This window comes from Chelonoidis abingdonii, chromosome 26 (genome assembly GCF_003597395.2).
Source record: "Chelonoidis abingdonii isolate Lonesome George chromosome 26, CheloAbing_2.0, whole genome shotgun sequence".
In the NCBI taxonomy this organism is placed as follows: domain Eukaryota; kingdom Metazoa; phylum Chordata; order Testudines; family Testudinidae; genus Chelonoidis; species Chelonoidis abingdonii.
Genome location: NC_133794.1, coordinates 1,444,271 through 1,459,964, shown reverse-complemented (window position 1 = coordinate 1,459,964; position 15,694 = coordinate 1,444,271). Strand labels below are relative to the sequence as shown.

The window sequence follows — 15,694 nt, the reverse complement described above, 5'->3', positions numbered from 1 at the left end:
GCGGGGGGCGCTGTGGGGAGCAGGGCCCGAGGCTGGCGAGGAGGGAGAGCCGGGTACCCTGTTGCCGGTGCTGGAGGTGCCGGTGAGGAAGATGCTGTAGGCGATGAAGAGCGCCAGGCAGAGGTGCAGGTGGATGGTGGTGCGGGGGCCCTTGAGGGCGCGGCAGAAGAGGAAGGTGATGATGGCCAGCAGCAGGCACAGCAGCGAGATCACCAGCCCCACCTTGGTGATGATGTCCAGGGTCCAGTCCTGTGCCGGGGGTGAGGGGGTTAGTCAGGGTCCCCCCCGCCCAGCCCAAGGCAGCAGCCAGACTGGGCTTTAGGGTACAGCTGGACTAGCCTGTCGGCAGCGGCTAGGAGAGCCCCCTAGTGGTGACACTGGCAGCCTGTGGGAACCAGTGTCTGGCTGGGTCCAGTCGCCCAGATGGATTTGATGCTGCCCAGCCTGCCCCGCGCACCCCCCCGCCCCCCGAGGGCTGCCCACAGCCCCAGGGCCATGGGAAGCCGAGGGGGCTCTAGGGTCACCACCAACCAAGGGGGAGTCTCTGGCACCGATCCCTGCAGGACGGGGGCGCCAGACATTGCGAGGGGTCGGGGCTGTTCCTCATAGCAGAGAGCAGAGCGCCCCCACCTGGCAGGAGGAAGCCCCTGCTCGGCAGGGAACTGCTTTTAGACCAGAGGGATGCGCTTGTGGCTAAGATGCTCCAGCTCAGGACTCCTGGGTTCTACCATCTCTGGGAGGGGAGTGGGATCTAGGGGTCAGAGCAGGGGGAGTGGGGGCAGGACTCCTGGGTTCAGTTCCCAGCTCTGATGTCACCTTCCTGTGTCTCCTTGAGTGAGGCATTTAACCCCTCCCTGCCTTTGTGCGATGGGGATGGGGATGCTCCCTGCCCTGCAATGCAATGGGGTGAGCCTCCCTGCCCCTGCTGCCCCACAGCTTCCTGGCCAGGCACATCGGTCACTGCTACATGGGGAGTCTCCCTGAGCTCTGGGTGGGGGAGGGACGGGGGGCTGCTTGTGCCCCGATCAGATCCAGGGCCCCACCTGCCGGTGGGGAATGGGTTTACTCAGGGGGACTCTGGAGTGACTTCTGCTCCACTGGGGAGGATTGAGGGGAAAAGCAGAACCAGCCCAGCCCTGAGGCCCCAGCAAGGGCCACGTCTACCTCCAGCTCGTAGAAGGCCATGAGCACGGCGAAGCTGGTCAGGTGGTTGCACTGGCAGCGGGTGATGGTGGCGTTCAACTTCTGCAGGGTGCAACCATCGGTGGCCCAGCGCCTGCTGCCAGGCTCCCAGTAGGCACAGAGGAGGCGCAGGTCGATCTTATTCTCCTGGGGACAGACAGATGCTTGGTGCATGCGGGGGGCAGGACTCCCCAGGCCCCGAGAGGACAGGTCGAGGAGGTACGAGGGGCTGGGCTGGGGGCACAGAGCATCAGTTTGTCCCTGGGTGGGAGGTGGATTTGCCTGCTGCCCGGGGTGGGGGGTGTTACTAGAGATCGGCCCAGCTCTGCCCCATAGCACCCCAGGTACTCCTCCCCCCATGCCCAGCCCAGGGGCTCACCGGCACCGGGTGGCTGAAGTGGATGCTGGCAGAGAGGTCAAGTGCCTTGGGGTTCGGGTCACTGATGAAGGCCGACACCACTGGAGACAGCACACGGTAGCTGGGCCGTCCTGGCTCCCGTGCCCTCTTCCCCATCCGGCCGATCTCATCCCACGCGGGCGCCTCCACCCGCCCAGCACCTTCCAGGATGGGGCTCATTCCCTGGTATGTCAGCAGCCCAGCCAGCGTGAAGCCTGCGAGAGACAGAGGAGAGGGATGAAATGGAGGGCGCCCTGGGGCAGACTGGTGCTAGGGGTGCTGTGCTGCTGGAAGTGCTGCCCCGAATGCCCTAGCCATGCCCCATCCCCCTACACACCCCAGCCTGGTGCTAGGGGACACTGGATTGCTGGAGGAGCCGATCCCAATGCCCTGGCCGTGCCCCATCGCCCTACACACCCCAGCCTGGCACCAGGGGGCGCTGTGCTGCTGCTCCCAATGCACTGGCCGTGCCCATCACTATACACACCCCAGTGCAGGGGATGACCACATACCTTCATTTTTCTGCCCTGGGGCTCCGGCCCACTTTAATTCCATCTGCGTCTTGCTCTGCTGCAGCGTCACAGTCTCCTGGCTCTGGATCCCAGCCTGCCTGACCGCCAGCCCCAGCTCTGCAACCACAATGCCCGCCAAGGCTCACAACAGAGAACATGGAGAGGAAGCCTGTACCTATTGGGTTTCTAAGAAATGGGCGGGCAGAAGCCCGCCCACTGCTAACAGATTCCACCCCGCCGCCTAAGGGGAGGATCTACAGGACCTCAGAACCCAACTGATTTTGGGGGACAACTAATAAAAGAACAGGGACAGGAGTGCGGTCAGAGGGCCATAAGAAGGGAGCCTGACGGGGACACCGAGTAGAGAACCCAGGACAGCGCCCACGCTCCTCGAAGGCGTCAACGGAGCCCGTGGACACCACCCAGAGGAACTTGACCCAGATGCATGAACAGACTAAGGATTGGAAACAAGCCCCACAGTCACAGGAGTCCTCATTGGCCAACCTCCTCTCCCTGGTTGCGAAGGTAGCTATATTAGCCAGGGCAAGGAGGAGGTTGACCAGGAGGTCCCGTAACTTTGTGGGGCCACGGATAGGGAATGCATAGAGAAGGCGGTGAGGGGAAAAGTGCAGCCAGAAATGTAACAGGATATTGGTAAGGAGCCGGTATAGGGGCTGCAACCTGGCACACTCCAAGTAAACGCGTGCCAGGGTCTCCCTCACGCCGCAGAAGAGGCAGGTGTCTGGGGCAGGGGTAAACCGCACCAAATACACGCCTGTGCTCACGGCACCATGAAGGAGTCGCCAGCTGATATCTCCGGCGGGCCTCAGGACCAGGGTAGAGGAAGCCTGTAGCTAGGCAAGGTGCTTTCCTGGCTGTGGGGAGGGGGCTCCCAGCTACTCCAGTCCCAGTGTCTCCCAGCAGGGGGCACAGCGAGGAGCACTGGCTGGAGGGGGAGCTGCTGTCTCCCAGCAGGAGGTGCTGTGGGGAGCAGGGCGGGAGCACTGGGTGGGGGGGCTCCCATCTCCCAGCAGGGGACGCTGTGGAAAGTGAGGTGGGAGTGTAGACTGCAGATGATGAAAGCCCTACTGAGGCCACGTGGCCAGGTGCTGACCTGTGCCGCTGGGGGATGCAATGCTGATCATTCTGTCACGTACGGTCAGGGCCAGCGTTCTCAGCAGCGTCTCCATGATGGCCATCAGCTCCGTCGCGATCTGGTGTCTCCACTCCACGCTCTCACCCTGCTGCCTGACCAAATTTATCTGCTTCTCCAGAATGTCCAAGAAGCCCTGGTCAAGCAAACATGCGGGGTGTTGATGTCAAAGTGTCTGACCCCCTGCTGCGCCCCCCCATTCCCGGATTGCTAGTCCTCCACTTCCTTCCCACAATCCCCTTGAAAGGAAAGACAAGTTCTCCTGCCATTGACATCACTGCCTGGGAGGTCAGACTAGATGATCACAATGGTCCCGTCTAGCATAGGAACCTAGGAGAGCCAGCTTCTTGGGCACAGAGCCCACTGGGGAGGCAGGCATGGGAATTTCTGGGCAGTGCCGCTGTTTATTTATCTCCTGTTCCAGGTGCTGCATCCCTGTAAATCGCCCTGAGACTAGATCTGTGTAGGAGCAGCAATTCATCCCCCTAACAAGAACAAACCCAGCAAGGCTCTGAATTTTGGCTTGGCACCTGCAGCTTCTCCTCAGCGTTCTGAGAGTTTATCTGCTTCAGCTTTTTCAGCGCTGTGTTGCAGAGATGTCCCACCTGTGCCTGGAAGCTGCCCAGGAGGTTCTGCAAAACAAGGCACAGACCTGGCTCAGGAAAAGAGATCACAGACTCGCAGCCCACATCCCCCCGTCCCGAGAGGATCCCTTGGCTCAGAAGCCAAGCGCCAGAGGGAGCACGGGGAATGCCCCATCTGGCTTCTAGGGGGTGCACGGCATTTGCAAGTGTAAGCAGAGTCAGGATGAGCTCTACTCTGACATCTGATGGTGAATTGTAGGGAGTGTGGAAAGAATTGGAGAACCACAGCAGCTTGGATGGTGATTTTAACAGCTCTGGGATCCCCCAATTTCTTTGTTATTTGGCGGTTAGGAGGAAAAAAAAGTTTGTCACCCTGATTGTAATGTGAATGGGGAGCTGTGGGACTGCTTTGTGACAGAAATGACTCAACCTCAGTTGGTGGTACTTGCTAGACAGGGACATGGGTTCCAAAACCAGTGAATTGAGAGAGGTTGGGGACAGGTATCTTGTGCCTGGTGGTGCAGTCTCCTTGTGGAGCCAGAAGCACCAGTTCCACCTCTCTCTTCCACTGTGGAATGTCAGAGTTGATTTTTTTTTTTATTTTCCCTTAAGAATCTAGATACAGGTTACTGAGCTGAACTCACTTTGGGCTAATGGTGCACTAGCACTCGGGCTCCCCTACTATGTGCTGAGATCACTAAGAGTTGAAATCACAAAAGAGCTGAAATTACTGAGCTGGGAGAGTACTGTGCTAACTAGTGGGGAGCCTGAAGCTATACTGTGGAACAGAGCAGCTGGTGGAGTGGAGCAGTTTGTGGGAGATGGCTGGAGCGGACCACGGGACAGCTGCTGGAGCGGAGCGAGCGGCTGGCAGAGCGAGTAGCTGTGGGAACGGGTGGAGTGGCCCACGAGCGAGCGGAGCGAGCAGTTTGCAGGGACAACTGGAGCAGCTCACGGGCAGCTGGTGGAGCGAGCAGTGGTGGAGCAGCAGTTTGTGAGGACGGCTGGAGGAGCAGAGTGGAGCGGCTGGTAAGGCGGAGCAGTTCGTGGAGAAGGCGGAAGCAGAACCCACGGAGAGGCAGGGCAGTTGGCCCTGGACCACGTAAGGTGCCCTTTCACCCAGGCTGGGGGGAGGGACCTCTACAGATAGACTCTTGAATTCTGGGTGGCATTGACCAGAGACTTTTTGGGTTGTTGGACTTTGGAGTGATTGGACTTAAGACCCTAAGGGGAAAAGGACATTGCCAAATGTACTTGGGGTGTGGGTTTTTGTTTATGGTTTGTGTTATAATCCTGTTTGTGGTGTTTCTCCAGTGGGATGCCGCATTGATTCCTTCCTTTATTAAAAAGATTTTGCTACACTCGTGCTTGCGAGAGGGGAAGTATTGCCTCCTAGAGGCGCCCAGGAGGGTGTGGTATGTAAGTGTCCTAGGTCACTGGGTGGAGGCTCGAGCCGGCTATGCCTTGTGTTACTGAAATGGAACCCCTGGATACTGAACCCGGCCCTTGTTGCTGCCAACTCAGCGGGGCAGAAGGGTTACACAAGGCATGGTGGGGGACGGTGGTTGCAAGCTGAAGCGTGTTGCAGCAGCCTGATGCTGCTGATCCTGGAGGGTAAGAATCACCCAGGGGCAAAGGCCTAGGCCGTGGCTGGACTGCAGGGGCTAGTGGGACTGGCCACTGGCTCTTTGCCCAGGGGCGAGTTTGGCCCCAGAACCCTCACTGGGTGAGATCAGTGAAAAGCAACGTGGCATGTAAAGGGGAATCGGGATCTATCTCCCCCCCCCGGGGTCTGTGCCCCACTCACCTTGGCTCCGGCAGCGTTGACATCACCCAGCAGCGGGGGGCAGGTGAGCTCTGGGGATGGAAAGGGAGGAGGAGTGAGAGATGGGCGGGGAGAAATGCGGGGTCTGGCTGGGTAGGTGCATGCACCAGAGCCAGCCACAGAGGGTAGGACTCATTCCCTCCAGCAAGGGGCAGTACGGACACACCCAGCCCATGTCAGTGATATGGGTGTAATAGATCCTCTCCCAGCAGGGGGAGCAGTGACCCCCCCCCCCCCACGATTCAGACCCACACACGTGCACAGCCCCTTCTCCCCATCCTCTGCCCACCAGCCAGTCTCTGTGAAAGGATCCGTCCCCCCTCCTTGTCCTGGGGGGACTGAGCAGCAGTGGGGTGGGGTGGGGGCTGTGGAATCATCCCAGCCGTATCTCCCCTCAACCCTCTTCCCCCAGCTGTGGGTGGTTCTGGTGTGTATTAGGGGTGGGGGGCGAATCCACCAGGGAGCGCCGGGCTGGCCCCACAGTGGTCCCTAAGCAGACTGCGCCCCCTGCTGCCTCTTCCCAGAGCAGAGAATCCAGCCGTGCAGCAGGAATACAGGCACTGCTGGAGGGGGGGGGAGACGCCCGACCCCTGGCTGCCCTGCTCCACTCCCTGGCCTGGCCCCTGCTCCGCCCTCCAAGCCAGACCTGGGCACGCTGGTGCCTGTGGCTCTGAGACAACCAGAAACACCCCAGTGGGTGGGCTGGGGGGAGGTGAGGGCCTGGAGGCTGAGCAATCCCCAGCCAGGGCTGAGACCCAGAGGGACCCCGTCCATGGGGGGCAGGGGAGCTGGCGCACTGTCCCAGTCCAGTTCCCAGCTCACTGCCCCCTTGGACAGGACCTCTGCCTGTGTAACCCCAGGCCCTGCCCAGCCCCCCCAGGTGCCTCCTCCATGCCCCCCACGGCAAGACCCACCTGTGCACAGGGTCGTGTTCCTGTTGGAGGGGACGTAGCCGGCCCGGCACTTACACCAGTAGCTTCCATTGGTGTTGACACACGTGGCGTTGGGGCCACAGATATCTGGGGTCTTGTTGCACTCGTGGATGTCTGAGGGGAAAGCAGGGTGGGGTGGGGGAGAGGGTCACACACAGCACGGCTGGGGGTGCACAGGGGCGAATGACCATGGAGACACCCCCCACTGATTGCAGGGGGCGTGGTCTGTCAGTCAGTCTGTCTGCTCCATCTACCTTCCCCCTCATTCTATTCTTCTTTCTTCCCCGCTATTTGCAGGGCCCCAATCCCTGCAGTGGAACCCCTCCCCCCACCTCCCAGATTGGGGGGGTCCAACCTTTTCCAGACGAGGACCCTGCGGTCTCCCCCCTGCACCAGCCCTGACAGAACGGGGTTAAGGGGGTGGGGGGCGGTGATCAGCCAGTTAAGCTGCAAAGGGGAAGTGACCTAGGCTGCGTGCAGGGCACTGGCTAGAAGGAAGCTCACCTGGGAGGGGACAAGTGAGGCTTCTCTACAGCCCGAGGGCTGGGCCCAGTGGTGGGGGCCTGAGGCGAGGGGAGCTAGGAAGGCCTGAGGGGGGGCTGGGAGCCCTGGAAAAAGGGTTTCACTAGCAGGGATAGGAGAGAGGGGTCTGGCTTTGAAAGGCTCCCCCAGAATGGAGATCACAGCGTGACCTGGCCGGACAGCCAAGACACAGGGCAGCCGCGACTCTGTGAGCTGCAATGGTGGAAGAGAAGAAAGAGGGCGCTGAACTGGAGCTAGTCGCCAGAAGGGGGCACCACGCTCAGCATTACAGACCCCAGCCCGAGGGGTCCCCTCCCCATTTGGGATACACCCAGCCCCACCCCTCCCATGGAGCACTAGGAGAAGGGTGGGGCGGCTGCACCCAGGGGAGTGCAAGGAAATTAGGTGCTGTCTATTTAATCTAGTTTCTTTGCTCTCTGGTGGCACTCATGGGGGTCTATGGCAGAAGCCCGCAGATGCCGACATGCGGCCAGGCCCTGCATGGCTGGTAAACGGGTTGTCTGGAAGCCAGCTGGATCCAGGGGATCCCCCATTCCTAACTGCGCAGTGAGCAGTGGCCCAACGTCCATTCCCGGACCCTGCTGTGACCCCCAGGCCCAGAGCCCCACGGGGCGAATCCACCGAGCCCTTGGAAACCAGCTCGACACTCATTGCCGATTCGGCCTGTGGAAGTTGAGGCCGGAAGAGATCAGTCCAGCTTGACCCCCAGCATAGCCCCAGCTGGAGTCGCTACCCAGCGGGTCACCAATCCAACCCCAAACACAGGGAACTTTCCTGCCCTCGCTGGCTCCTGGGGCCTTTCACCACTGTGGAGAGTCTGATCTGACAGACGGCGCCCCCCCTGCCCAGGCACAGAGAGCCTTGCCGTGATCTAGCCAAACACTGGAGGGCTGGACACCCGCCAGGCTGCCAACGTGGGTAGCGCCAGCTGCCGGGCAAAAGGGGATACATGGGGGATGTCAGGACTCCATGGTGCAGTGGGGTCACTCACCCCATGCAGGGAGTGGGGTTTTCTACCTAGGGACCTTGCCTGTACGGGCAGAGACGCAATCATTCCGGCCACCCAGCCCCTGGGGAGCCTGCACTCCTGTCTGGGGCAATGAAAGATGGAGAAGCAGAGCTGGGACAAAAACCTCTTGAAGTCAGTGGTGCTGCACCAATTTACACCACTGGGGCTCTGGCCCCCACTTTGTGACCATTTCACATACAGAAACACTGAGTTTGTGGCGACGCATGGGGGACAGGCACATCGTCAGTCATTCCCGTGGGTTGGGGGAAGCGGTTTAGGCGCTGCAGAAATGGCCATGACCGATTCTCCTGGAAATCCCATCCAGGAACAAGTGCTGGAATTCAACATTCGTCTGCTTATTAACCCAACATTTCAGCCGTCCAGTCAGGAAGCAGAGAAAGACCATGGGACTCAGGCAACCAATTGTACAACATCATTGACAAGTTTTCAGAGCAAACAGTTTGCCAATAAAATCACAGACATTTATCCACCCAAACAGTCAGAGGGTCAGCCGGTGAACAAGCAGGCTTGGATCAGTATGCAGAGCTATTCTGTTGACTCCCCCTGGCGTTCAGATCAAGAATGGCCTATCAGTCATCATCCCTGGGGACAGATGGGTGGCGACCCTTCTTGAGGAAGTAGGAGAAGGGCCTCTAAGCTCTCCCTGATATTTATTCATAACGCTTTTGCTCCTCACAGAAAACAGCAAACAAGTCAATCAGCGGGAAGAGTCCAGAGCGCTCACAGATCCTTCCCTTGGGCCGTGTTCATCAGCTCTCTCTCATTCTCCCCTTCTCTCTTACCCGTGGCAGCGTTTTGCTATTTCCCACTATGCCCCTTCCCCTCGGTCATTATTTGCATAGAGACAGCACCCAGCGTGCTGCACCCACACTGCCATAAAGAGCTTCTAGTCTAAATTGGCAAGAGATGGGAGAGAAAACTGAGACACAGAATTGTCCAAGGACACCCAGCAGTAACAGAGCTGGGAATAGCCCCCAGTCTCCTGAGTCCCAGTCCCATACCCCACCCACTAGTCCTGTCTCTTTCGGCTTGTTTCTTCCACAGAAGGTCAAGAATGTGTCTCCCCTGCGTCACCATGCAGATTCTACCCTCTGCTCCCCCTCACTGACAGGAGCTTTATGTCTCCATGGCTCATGGCCGGGAGTGCATCAGGGCTGGAAAAAAATCCCTTGTTCCTTTGGCAGGGAACTCAACTTTTGCTCCATTGTTAAACCTACTGGAAGGCAACAGGCCTACACCATGCCTGTGAGGGGGCTTGTATGTGCCAGGCTCTAGCAAAGGCCGCTGAGCCACGGAACAAGGAGAGAGCAAGTTTGTCATGGTCTAGTGGCTGGTTCCCATAAGTAGATAACAGCCTGCTACAATGACTAGCTAATGGAGTTACTCCCTTAGCTCCTGCAGCTGAGCTGTGTGCTTTCAGCAGGCAGGTCCTGGGTTTGATTCCTGCTAATGACCCAAGCTGGTTCCTTTGTGATGCCAGCTGCTGAGGGTTCGGTTAATGGGGTTCCAGAAACTACTGGGCTTTCTGAGCCCAAGCTGTGTTAAAGGTTGATCCAACACAGAGTCCTTGGCTCCATCTCAGTCCTGTTTGCTTTGCAAAGACCTGACCTTCCCCCACCTCAAAACTCTGCTGTGAAAGAGCATCTTGGGCTCTGACTGCAGCTGCAGGTTTGGGGGGATGTTGCAGCTCCTAATGACACTGCCAATGCCCTATGCTCCTGCCTCGGTGGAATTAATCAGCCTGGCAAGAGACATGGCGACCTTCACTCCCCGGGCTCAGTTTCCAATTTGTAAGATAGGTTGGGAGTCAGGACAGACACTTTGTCTGGGTGTGGCACAGAGAAAAAGCGAGACCTCAGGGCAACCTGGTTAGTTTCACCATCCAGGCATGCGGGTTAGTGTCAGAGATCCTGGGGCAGCTCAGTGACGGTGTATTAACAGCATTGCCAATGCCAAGCAATCAATAAAAGCCCCAAACCATAAGCCAGGCTGCAAAAAAGTCACCAGATTTAAAAAAAAATCTCTTCATTTTTAAACCAAAACCCGTTTTGGGTTCATTTTGTTTGACTCTGGTTTGGGAGCTGTCGGTCACCCCAGTGTAATGTTTGGCAGTTTGGCCTCTGCCACGTGGGCCAGGCCCTAATTTTGATTTTAGCCAAAAGCAGAATCACGTGACTCTGGGAGGTAGGCCTTTAAGGCAACACCACGTGTTGGCAACGCTGCAGATAAGCCAGAAACATCATGCCTTTGCCACAACTGTTTCCAACTCTGGTTGTACCTGTGCAGATCTTAGCCGTATCCTTTTGACTCTTCCCAAATCCCCAACTGCATTTACACATGTAAGTCCCTGGCATGTTGATGCAGTTCCCGTGGGGTGCACAGATTGTGGCGTTTCGTTGGCACTCATCAATGTCTGCAAGGAGAGAGAAAGCACTAGGGCAGGCTGATCTAGGAACTGGACCTTGGGCACTGGAGTGACACTGCTGGGGGATAACCCAGGCATCCGGCATGCACCGTGCTCTGGGAAGACAGGGCTGGTTAGAGCCAGGAGTTCAGTGACTGGATCAGCGAACAGGAGCAAGTGGCTATTGTCCAGAATGAGCCGCTCCAGCTGGAAAGGGAAACGCAGCCCTGCCGGGACACGTGCCTGCTGCTTGCTAAAGCTACCAGCCACATCTGGCGATGCCCAGTGCCGCAGTATCAGTGCAGACGGCAATGCCTGAATGAGCCGCCTGCCCCTGGAGAGGACAAATGGGGAGCTGCTTTGGAGGAAGGGGATAGAGACTAACATGAGGGCTGGTCTAATGCCTGGATATCAGTCAATGGGGTGACCTCCTCTGCACCCCACGAGCTGCCCTGGGCTCCCCCTTGCATACAGGACAGTGCAGAACCAGAGGGGTTCAGAGACAGGCAATGAGAATGATCAAGGGCCAGGAAAATCCCTCTGTGGAGAGAGATTGAAAAGATTGGGACTGTCACCTTAGAGTGGGGTAAGAGAGGACGTGTTAAGCGTCTATAAATGCCTGATGGGGATAGAGAAGGGACATTGGGAGCTTCTGTTCTCCCCATCTCATAGCATGAGAGCCAGGGCCAGTCAGGGAAGTGAGAAGAGGGGAAATTCAGAACAGAGCCAAGGAAAGGCTGTTTCACGCAATGTGCGATTAGCCTGTGGAACTCCCCACCACAGGAGTCCCTGAGGCCAAGAATTTAGCAAGATTCCAGGAGCGACTGGATATCCCTACGGATGATGAGAACAGCCAGAGGGATCATAGTTAATGGGCACAAACGTTTGGGAAGAGAGAGAAAACCTCCTGCTGTGACACTTCAGCCCAGCTGAGTACTAGAGACCAGGGCGTGAGGGCAGATTATCCCCCAGCTGCCACTGCAGGGCTCTTCCACCGTCCTCTGCAGCATCTGGCCTTGGCCCGTTGGAGCTGGGATACCAGGCTAGATGGGCCTCAGCTCTGATCCCATCTGTACTGTGCAAGTGCCACATTACTTGTGTCTCAGCCTGGCCGGCGCCACGGTTTTGCCTCTTCAGAGGCTGAGCTGCTCCCGGGGCAGACTGAACCTGTCAGAACCTACCGGCTGCATCCTGCCAAGTGCTGCCTCCTCTGCCCCTCGACCCTGCGACACTTGTGGGTTCTCCTGACAGTACCAAGGCGGCTCCGTGTTTCCAGAACCTGCTTATTCTGGAAACGACGTACAATTGGGTTCTGCCCCCGAAGGCTTCCAAGAGTCCATGCGGGATAGGAACGGAGCTTCCAGCATCCTTATCCATCCCGTCCTGGTTCCATTGGGATGTTTACAGTGGGTAGCACCACAGCCGGGCGCCATGGTGCCAGGTGCTGTACACACATCCAGCCACAGCACAGCCGTTGCTCCAAAGTGCTTCCCCCAGCCCCGATGCTCTGTCTGCTGGAGAAGGGGTGCCATGCGCTCGGTTCTCGGTGGTGCGGCCAGAGCTCTCCCCTCCCTCGGACACACGGGTGTCCTGCGGCTTCCAAACTCACTCCGAGTTGCAGGGTGTCTCTAGGGGTGTATATACATGGGGATATTGACAGTAACAGCTCCTGTGGAATCATTCCCCATTCAGATACTCTGGTCTGGACTAATCAGTGCGCTTCCAAAGAGAACAGCAATCGCGATCAATCCCCCCAGGGGCAAGCCCTAGGGATTCTCCACATGGCTCCCGATACCATCTATCCCCGCACAATCCCCGGGACGCTGGCTGAGATACCTGCGGTGCTGATTTCTTCTTGTGCCTAGACCTGGCCCAGGACACTGGCTGGGGTTATCCCACGTGGCCTGGGGCTGGTGCAGGAATGGCTGGGCGAGGTCTCCGCCAGAGGAGGCATTTGAACCAATGGGCTCCTGAGTTCTCCCAGTGCTATGGGCCCGGTGCTCTGCCCTCCCAAATGGGGGTGTAAAGGGCGGTTTCCATGGGAACGGCCAGCTGGGACTTGATACAAGCTCTAACTACCAGCTGAACATTGCAAATAAGGGCCTGGAACGTCCCGGCCCTTTCTCCGGTCAGGCCGCCCTGGCTGCCTAAGGGGGCATAATGGCCCCCTTGGGAAACACCCTTACACCCAGGGGGCTCCCTGTCAGTGTGGGGCTGGAAAAGGCTCTGCTCCCAGCCCTGAGGGAGGGGGCATATTGGGGGCATGGCCGGGATGCCCTGGGGCTATTCCCTGCTCCCTCTGCCGAAAGGGGGCAGAGCGCACTGTGCTGTACGTGGACCATCCACGAGGCCTCTTCCCAAACTCAGGGGCACTAGCAGCCTGGATTCTGTGTGCTGGGGACAGCAAGGGCCCCACCTGCCTCCCCGGCACATCTCTGCAGTACAAGGAGTTTACTCCATGGGTCTGTTTATTCCCCACCCAAGCAGGTAACAAGCATGTTGTGAAACACACAACTGTGAGACGTCAGTTGTTTATCCCGGATGGTTTGTCTCAGTCTGTAACTGTCGGGGTCCATTGGCAGAGGCAGACGTATGGCCGTATCCCTGTGGCATCTCTGGGTGCTGGCACTGGGCTGCATTGGCGATAAACCTGGCCGAGCGCCTTGGCCACTGATCCAACTCTGGGCTTTCTGGGCACTTCGATGGACGTCTGCCGAGCCTGTGACCCGCCCAGAGCCAGGACAGCACACGGAGCCGACGAATGCCAACGCCAGGTCCCCACCCCAGACTGCAGGAACTCGGGGGGCCTCAGGGAAGCCTGGGGCTGGGCTGGCAATGCCAGTCACAGAACATGACCCCTCACAGCGCTGCCCACACAGGGAGCTTGAGGCCATGGGAGGGTCCCCCGAACTAGCAGATACGCCCCCTAGAGGCCAGAGCGGAGCATGGCTGCCTGCCCCCAACAGAAGCTCAAGCAATAGGGGAGGGGGGGCAAAGTCAAGATGCTTTAGCCCAATTCCCAGAGCCGTTCCCGGGGCCACTTTCCAGGCTCAGCGGGACACGAGCAGCTCAGATGCTGCGTGCTGGGGCCAGCGAGGGTCCCCTCCCTCTCCCCAGCACATCTCTGCTCCGTGGGTCTGTATCAAACCCCGAGGTTTTATTCCCTGTCAAAGTACCAGACACAGGGGTGAGCCCAGCCCCATGCTCTGCAGCAGCAGGCGAGGTTCACGTCTCATTACCACCTTGCTGACGGCCTCCAGCCACTGCCAAAGCTGGCAGCAGCCCCAGTGCAGAGCCAGGCCTGGAACGAGCATTTGTGTGTGCGAGGGGGGGGAGTCTCAGCAGGTGGGGGCTAGGGGACAGCTCACCCTGGCAGCTGTCTCCACTCGCGAGTGTGAAGTTGGCTTTCCCAGAGCTGGACTCGTAGCCATCACTGCAGGTGCAGTAGTAACTCCCAGCCACGTTGGTGCAGTTTGCGTGGTGTCCGCAGTCTGCTGGGCTCGGGCCCTGACACTCGTCAATATCTGCAACACAAGAGGGGACGTTCTGTACAGTCCTGGCTGGGAGACATTTCCCGTATCACCCCCTCCAGCCCCCTGCACTGAGCTGGCTAATGGGACCCAGGTGACCAGGCCCCAGCAGCTTAACAATCACAGGCCTGGATTCTCAGCGACACTCAGACGGCACTAAGCTGCTCTGGCAGGGGAACGACCACTGGAGAATCCCCCACCATGCAAAACGGGCCACCCCAGCTGGTGGGAGCTGCTGTCGGGGTCTTGCACCCACCCTGCTCCTAGCCACAGATGTAGGGGCTGAGACCGGGGCCCAGCACTGCAGCTATTCCCCGCCCCCTTGGACCTATGGGGGAGGATCGGGGGTGGGGCTGGGGCACACTGTGCTGTGGCTATTCTCTCCTCACCAGGGCCCATAGGGGGCAGAGCGCACTGTGCTATTTCAATGGCCCAGATAAAAGGCCCCTTCCCAGCTCAGGGGGACACTAGCAGCCCAGATGCTGCGTGCTGGGGCCAGCGAGGGTCCCCTCCCCTCTACCCAGCGCATCTCTGCAGCACAGGGAGTTTGCTCTGTGAGTCTGTTTATTCCCCATTCAAGCGCCAGGCAAGGGGTGAGCCAAGCCCCATGCTCGGCAGTAGCAGGCGAGAGCAGGGCCAATCACAGGGGGGCCAAGAGGCCATTTGGCCTCGGCTGCAAGCTCAAAGGGGGCCTCAAATTTAGACACTTTTAATTTGTTGGCATTTGATAAGTTTTGCCACTTGTTTTTATGAGCGTCCCTATTGGACCAAAATCAATGTGACCCACCTTCTCTAAGCTTAGAGCTGCAAATTCAAGCAAATAAGAGATGTGGTTTGGGAAGACATAATTGTTATAGTTAAAACTGATACAGATTTTGTCATACTAAAGAGTTAAAAATGCTCAAGTTAGATATTGCATATTTCTGTCAGTTTTGCCTGCATCAGTTGGCTTCAGTGAACGCAACCGTTCGAAAACTACAATGTTGAAGCAGGGAAAGAGAACTATCACCATTCAGCTAATGGGACTATGAAGAGTATTGGTCAGCTGGTGACATTGCACAACAGTGAGATTTTTCCTCGAACTAATTAAGTGCCATTTGCAACAGAAAAAGGCTACAAAAATTTGTTAAAATCAAACAAGTATTCAATTTATGTCTCACTCTTTTTTTAGTCCCTTTATATTTGTTTCATGTGTTCATGTGTATTTTGTACGTTTCTAATGGCTGGAGGCCTGAACAGCTGGTAGTGCGCTTGCACCTCTCTGGGACCTCTGAGAGAGCCCCTAGTGAGGGTCAATGTCTCACCCAGCCTGCTGACGGCCTCAGGCCACTGCCAAAGCCGCCGCAGCAGCCCCAGTGCCAGCGCCAAGCCTGAAACAAGCATTTGTGTGTGCAAGGAGGGTGTCCAGCAGGTTCTCTCAGCAGGTGCGGGCCAGTGGGAGAGCTCACCCTGGCACTGTTCTCACTCGCGTTCTTGAAGTTGGCTTTTCCCAGAGCTGAGCTTGTAGCCAATTGCTGCAGGTACAGTTGTAACTCCCAGTTGCATGTTTCAATTGCAGTTTTGAGGTAGGACAGAATCCGCAGTCTACGAGGCTCGGGCCCT

General features: G+C 57.9%; 2 protein-coding genes across 4 annotated transcripts in view; both read right to left on the bottom strand.

Annotated features, from left to right (window-relative positions):
* ADGRE5 (adhesion G protein-coupled receptor E5) overlaps nt 1-15,694 on the bottom strand; it is a 113,086-nt gene that overhangs the window by 4,162 nt on the left and 93,230 nt on the right. The gene's annotated exons all lie outside the window — the stretch shown is intronic.
* Nucleotides 1-15,694, bottom strand: part of LOC116825400 (adhesion G protein-coupled receptor E5-like) — a 57,966-nt gene that overhangs the window by 2,958 nt on the left and 39,314 nt on the right. Inside the window, exons 6-15 of the mRNA XM_075061201.1 lie at nt 13,931-14,086; nt 10,437-10,571; nt 6,568-6,699; nt 5,636-5,685; nt 3,775-3,876; nt 3,206-3,380; nt 2,092-2,208; nt 1,562-1,794; nt 1,165-1,329; nt 27-249 (exon numbers count right to left, since the gene is read on the bottom strand). Of these exons, the coding sequence (XP_074917302.1) occupies nt 27-249; nt 1,165-1,329; nt 1,562-1,794; nt 2,092-2,208; nt 3,206-3,380; nt 3,775-3,876; nt 5,636-5,685; nt 6,568-6,699; nt 10,437-10,571; nt 13,931-14,086 (1,488 nt within the window). The remainder of the gene's footprint in view (nt 1-26; nt 250-1,164; nt 1,330-1,561; nt 1,795-2,091; nt 2,209-3,205; nt 3,381-3,774; nt 3,877-5,635; nt 5,686-6,567; nt 6,700-10,436; nt 10,572-13,930; nt 14,087-15,694) is intronic.